Source organism: Vigna radiata, unplaced genomic scaffold (assembly GCF_000741045.1).
Source record: "Vigna radiata var. radiata cultivar VC1973A unplaced genomic scaffold, Vradiata_ver6 scaffold_165, whole genome shotgun sequence".
NCBI lineage: Eukaryota > Viridiplantae > Streptophyta > Magnoliopsida > Fabales > Fabaceae > Vigna > Vigna radiata.
In genome coordinates this window covers 625,416-631,049 of record NW_014542359.1, presented here as the reverse complement: position 1 = coordinate 631,049, position 5,634 = coordinate 625,416, and the positions used below count along the sequence as shown (strand labels likewise).

General features: G+C 32.2%; 1 protein-coding gene across 7 annotated transcripts; it reads right to left on the bottom strand.

Moving 5' to 3' along the window:
• Nucleotides 1-212: 212 nt before the first annotated feature.
• Nucleotides 213-3,987, bottom strand: LOC106779661 (transportin-1-like). 7 transcript variants are annotated; one of them, XR_002666422.1, is made up of 8 exons: nucleotides 3,537-3,987; nucleotides 3,090-3,167; nucleotides 2,806-2,873; nucleotides 2,381-2,466; nucleotides 1,835-1,897; nucleotides 1,344-1,390; nucleotides 630-761; nucleotides 213-521 (listed from the first exon to the last, which is right to left on the bottom strand). XR_002666422.1 is itself a non-coding variant. In XM_022776662.1 (8 exons), exons 2-7 carry the CDS (start codon nucleotides 3,102-3,104, stop codon nucleotides 654-656), a joined length of 330 nt encoding a protein of 109 aa, XP_022632383.1. In that variant the 5' UTR covers nucleotides 3,105-3,167; nucleotides 3,537-3,987; the 3' UTR covers nucleotides 213-521; nucleotides 630-653. The 7 variants fall into 7 exon arrangements, 1 of the variants encoding a protein (XP_022632383.1); XM_022776662.1 differs by having other exon boundaries at nucleotides 1,384-1,390; nucleotides 2,806-2,856; XR_002666423.1 differs by lacking the exon at nucleotides 1,835-1,897 and having other exon boundaries at nucleotides 3,537-3,985.
• Between the last annotated feature and the right edge of the window lie 1,647 nt (nucleotides 3,988-5,634).

The following is a 5,634-nucleotide window of genomic DNA, read 5'->3' as shown; positions in this document are numbered from 1 at the left end:
TTATGACAGATTTTTTTCACCTATCATAATATATACTTTTTAGAAATAAGCTTTTATTACATACATTGTTCACCTATCATAAAAACTTGTTTTGTAAACAAAAAAATTCATTATTACATTTGACATATTCATTCAATTTACAATTAATTTCCTGTATTATAATCTCATCAGTCAATTTATAATCAATATAATATGAAATAAACCGATTCAATTAAATTGACATAATGAAATTCATTTCAAACATTAAATTGGGTAATAATATTTAATACATAATTTGTACATCAAACCATATATTAAATCCAACTATAACATTAACCTACACTACATTGTAGTCAAGTTTCTACAATTTACTAACACTTAAAATAAAAGAAATAACTATGTGTGTGACATTTCTTATCCCAAGTGCAGTAGTATAACCATCCATTGAATCATAATAGTATAACCATCCATTGAATCATTTTGGAAACTCAAGCTTTCAGCATTTCCCTCCACCCATACAAGGGAACCATCTTCTCCAAAACCTATTATAATATGCAGAAAATATTCATTCCTAGTAAATGAAGATACATTAAACCAAAATCCTTTATGAAATATGAAACTAATGACAGAGCAAAGATAAAAGTAGGTACCTCTCTGCGGACTCCAAGGTTTTCCTAAAGAAGTTCTAGGCCATTTAGATGCAACAAATCAAAAGCAAATACACAGACATTAACATTTATATCTTCAATTTCTACTTTCTTGCGAGCTCGAGTACTGAGGATCTGTCAAAAACAAACATGTTCTTGAAAGAGTCAAAGAGAATTTAAATGTGAAGCCCTTGATAACATGTCATATATAAATGCAGGTCATAAATGTAAATGCAATTTTCCATCATAAGGGATATAGATGAGCTGATAGCTAACTCTGATACATGTCCTATCTATTCTATACTAGAGAACTTTCTATGAATCAGTTAAAAAAACATTATTTTCTTCTTTCAATTCATGTTTAATTCAAATCCCAGCACAAAAATATCAAAAACCGAAAACTTGTGTCACCAAGATAGGAAAGACAACACAAGCATAACATACCAAAGGACTTAATGTTTGTTAACTGCAGGTATAAAAAGGTTTCTGATAATGTACTAACATCCAAAAAGAAAAACAACATTACATTTACTAGGAAAGAAAGAAGTTTTTGTGTTGCACAGTCATATGCGACAATTTCACAATCAAGAATAAATGAAGATACACTAGTTTTCTTCAACATGTTCACTGACAGAAAATGGTCATTACAAGTGATTGTTTACTAAATGCAACTTCATCTTGTTAGGAAGTGTCCTACACAAAAAGGCTGAACCAGACCTCAAATATATCATTCCCAATAAAGCTTCTTTTTTTTTACCTTGAAACTGCAACAACAATATCATTAAGTTAATACAAAATATCATTCTTGTATTAAATTAATACAAAATATCATTAAGATTTAAAAATATTACAATCCAACAAATTAAAAATGTTATATGAAACTCAGAAATAAGAAAATGAAGAACTAACCGAGAGACCAATGACAACACGTAGTAAAGAAAGCTTGTTATTGGCAACTCTCAAGTTCACATTGTCACTAAATGTTAATTTAGGATTCCGTATATATTAATTATATTGCTGCAAGTATTTCAAGTCCAAAATCATGACAGTTAAGCCATAATCACAGGAAATTTATAAACTTTGACGCATCACAGAAACAAAATTGGAAACTTCTAAAGGAGAATCAAACTGCATAGACAGTGATGAATCAATCACATAAAAGAATATACAATTAAGGATAAAACAAGAACAGAACAAAATAAACTTACGAAGGTTCAAGATCACGGTGAATAATGGGTGATGGCATATTTTCATGCAAATAAGCCACTCCCCTGCATAATTTCAAATAAAAAAATGGTATGGAGTACACTTAATAAACAAAAAGATAAAAAAAAGGTTAGTAGAGACATCATTATCAGAACCCAACAAATGTCTCATCTAAATATAATTTACATTAAATGTATTTTGAGAACTTGTGTTTTTCATGCCAGACTTTCCTCCAGCAAGAATGAAAACATGAGAAATGATACAGTCATAAAACTCCTAAAACAAAATTCCATGAATGACATGTAACCAATGAAAATTATATAAAAAAACTGCTCAAGTTAATATAATAAAGTCATGAATACATTACAACCACCTGAAACCCCTCCTCCCAATATGAAAAAAGCAAGTAACACAATAAAACAAAATACACATAAATAAGTTTATTATTTTATTATTTTAGTTGTGATTTAAAACATCTAGAAGCTACATTATGAACTCTAGCCACTAGTTGAACCATCAAGAAAATAACATCCAAATACATATAGTACCAAAATTCACAGGCTTCGAGGGCTACTTCTTCATCTGTGTCCTTGTTGACTTGTAACATGTGTTCANTCACATTCCTTAAATGTGGCTGNAGTGAATTAATAATTNCATTAGATAAGAGANANNAGATAAAAATAACATTAATTTTAAAGAAAGTAAATAGGTAAGACACTTGATGCTTGCTTGTTCAACTAGTTTAAAAATTACAAATGCATATAATAAACTTGAGATAAGTATATAAAATAGTGCTACGCATTCTAATCTTGCGATATCTAAATGGATTCTACTTACTCAAACAAGTAAATAACTAGATATAGTATGACATAATGAATAAAATAGATAAACCACCACAATATGAAAAATCTCGAAAATATAAGAACATCTAATTAACTTGAAAAACTAAAATGAACCAGAGCAAGATGCTCACCTCCAAGAAAGATGGACGGACTTCAATTAGGTGAACAAATGCCGCACAAACCTAGTCATGAATAGCAACTAGGAGGATTTCAATTGATTCCAACATTAATAAAAAATAGTTATAACAAAGTTTGAGAAAAAGAACAGTTAATGAAATTCCTTGCAAAATCTATCAGAAATTACAAGAAAATACAAATAGGATCTAGCTTTCTCAAAACAATTAAGACTATTAAAATTTATTCCAAACTTCAGCAGTTCTTCAATAACCAGAGAATTGAGACATTATACACTTACAGAAGGCATTAACATAATGTATTGATTTACAGAACCAAGTGATAGCTTTCTCAGTGAAGCATGAGGAGATTGGAAAAACTGAAACAAAAAAAAAAAGAATAAACAGTTGGAAGATACAATAGTTAGAAGTGAAAGAAAACAATTATAAAAAGGAAAAACTTATCTTACCCAAAATAATCTAGGAAAAATGATTCTCTTCTACCTTTCACTTAGATGCCGACAAGCAAAAGTAATGTTACAAAAGGGAAAACAGAACTCTACCATTCAATAGTCATTCAAAATACAAGGCAAACAGCAATCGAACATGATAATATTCTACTTCTTCGTTATTATTTATTCAATGACCTAAAAATGGGAATCACCTAGGAGTAATCAATGGTGATAAGTTGTCGGCGTCACAAACATGTAAAAGACAAACGCAAAGGTTGGAGATAAAAAGTTCAGCACCTGAATTTCCTGGCGAATGTCGGAGAAATCGCGAAATTTTTTGCCAGGGAGATGGAGCAACTTTCAAGTTCACCACCGGTAGATCCTGGAGTCGTCGCAGGTGTAGACACTGCCAACGCAACGCCTCCTTCTTCGACCCGCAATTACCGTTGTAACTCCGTCGAGTTCGCTCCACCACCGCTACACCTTTCGCCCAAATCGCGAATTCCACCACCGAAAACAGCCACGAGCCACCACCATTGCGTGATTTCGCTATCCCCCACTAGCTTCGCCTCTTCGCTCGAAGGGATGAGAAATTAAGGAAGAGACCGGTCGAAGAGATGATGCAGAGAGACTGTAAAGAAAGGAAAGAAAAATTAGGGATTTGCGCAAATGAACGTGAATAAAACCTCGGAACTGAAATTGGAGAGGCAAAATGAAAAAATTAGATTTAGAAACATATTATGTTTTCCAAAACCGGTCTTAATACATTTTAAAATTTTCACCAATCTAATGTATTATAACGTATATTCACCCAACCATCATAATAAGTTTTAAACTTATTTACGAATTTATCATTGTATTGTATATTATGACAGATATTCATAACTTCGTCATAATATGTTTTATTTTTATTACAAATATTGTCACTAGTCAACTTATTATGATAAATAATTTTTATCTGTCATAATAGATCTGTCATAAAAAGCTATTTGTCTACTAGTGCGCTAAGCGGTTTAATTAGCCGCTGAGCGGTTTTCTGTTTTTATCTGGCTAGATTTTGTTATCTTTTTGACTTATATATAGTCCCAGTGCGAATCAAAATTCAATCTTTTGGCAGGCAGAAACGTCCAGAGCTATTCCACACACCTTGGAGGAGGTTCCTTGGATGCTTAGGCTCCAATCTACCAAGTTTAGGGTTATTTCTTCCATTCTTTCATTGTATTTCATCTAGTTTCACCATAATTATGGTGAACTAAACCCTAGGTTGTTGGGGAACAATGTAATCTTTTGAAACTCTCTTATATCAAAATTCTTATCTTCTTTATATGCTTGCATATACTTATCTTTATCAATTTTTGGGTTCCTTTCCTTTGCTTATTCCTTTTATCGTTTAACTCATTCGATAAATGTTGTTTGTCTTTATTGATACGGGAACGTACAGTAATGTCATGAACTGGGGGAAATTCCTTGATTATGCTAATATCGCCTAGGAATAGGGGTAGGACGACCAATTGTATTTTGCTTCTGTTTATTATGCATTATTAATTGCTAGGGGAGGCTTGGGATAGCAAGCCGGTAATTAGTAATAGGCTCTTTTCGCCAAGGAATTGGGTTAAGGGTAGACCAAGAAAGTTTGCATGACAATATGATAAATAAGCGAATTAGATAAGAAAAGTAGATATAAGAGGATGGATAAGATGAAATTGTAAACTCCAACAACCCCAACAAATTGATTCACTACATTTGCATGTTTACTTTTGCTTTTGCATTCAAAACCCAAAATTAATTTCTTCTCAAGTCTTATGCGATTGGTTTACATGAAAAGTAAGGCCTAAAGAGTCCTTTGGGAAACGATACTTGGACTTACCCATTTTATATTACTTGATAACGATCTGGTACACTTGTTAGGGAGTTAACAAGTTTTTGGCGTCGTTGCCGAGGACTCATGGGTTAACTTATCTGGTATTGTAAACTGATTAAATTTGACTTGATTTTTTTTTTGTTTATTTTTAGTTTTGTTCTAATAAATGTTTTCTAGGGTTTTGTACGTAATGTTTGCAGGATGTAATTTGGACAAGAATTTGACTATATGGGCACTCAATTCTATCAAAATGATTTCAACTACTGTGGGAACCTCACTCAATCATGGATCAATGTTGGAATGGACAAGCAGGAGAACCACATCAACAATTACTATTAGGGCAACATGTATCTGCTTTGAATGAGCAAATCAACAGATTGGACAAGACATTGGAATGACTTATCCAAATTACCCTCTCCTCTACAAAAGAGAGTGAGGCAAGAAATAAAAGGTTGGAGATACAGATTCGTCACTCCAATGAGATATTCAATTCTAGGGTTAATATTGGGGTTAACCCTAGGGAGGAATCTCAAG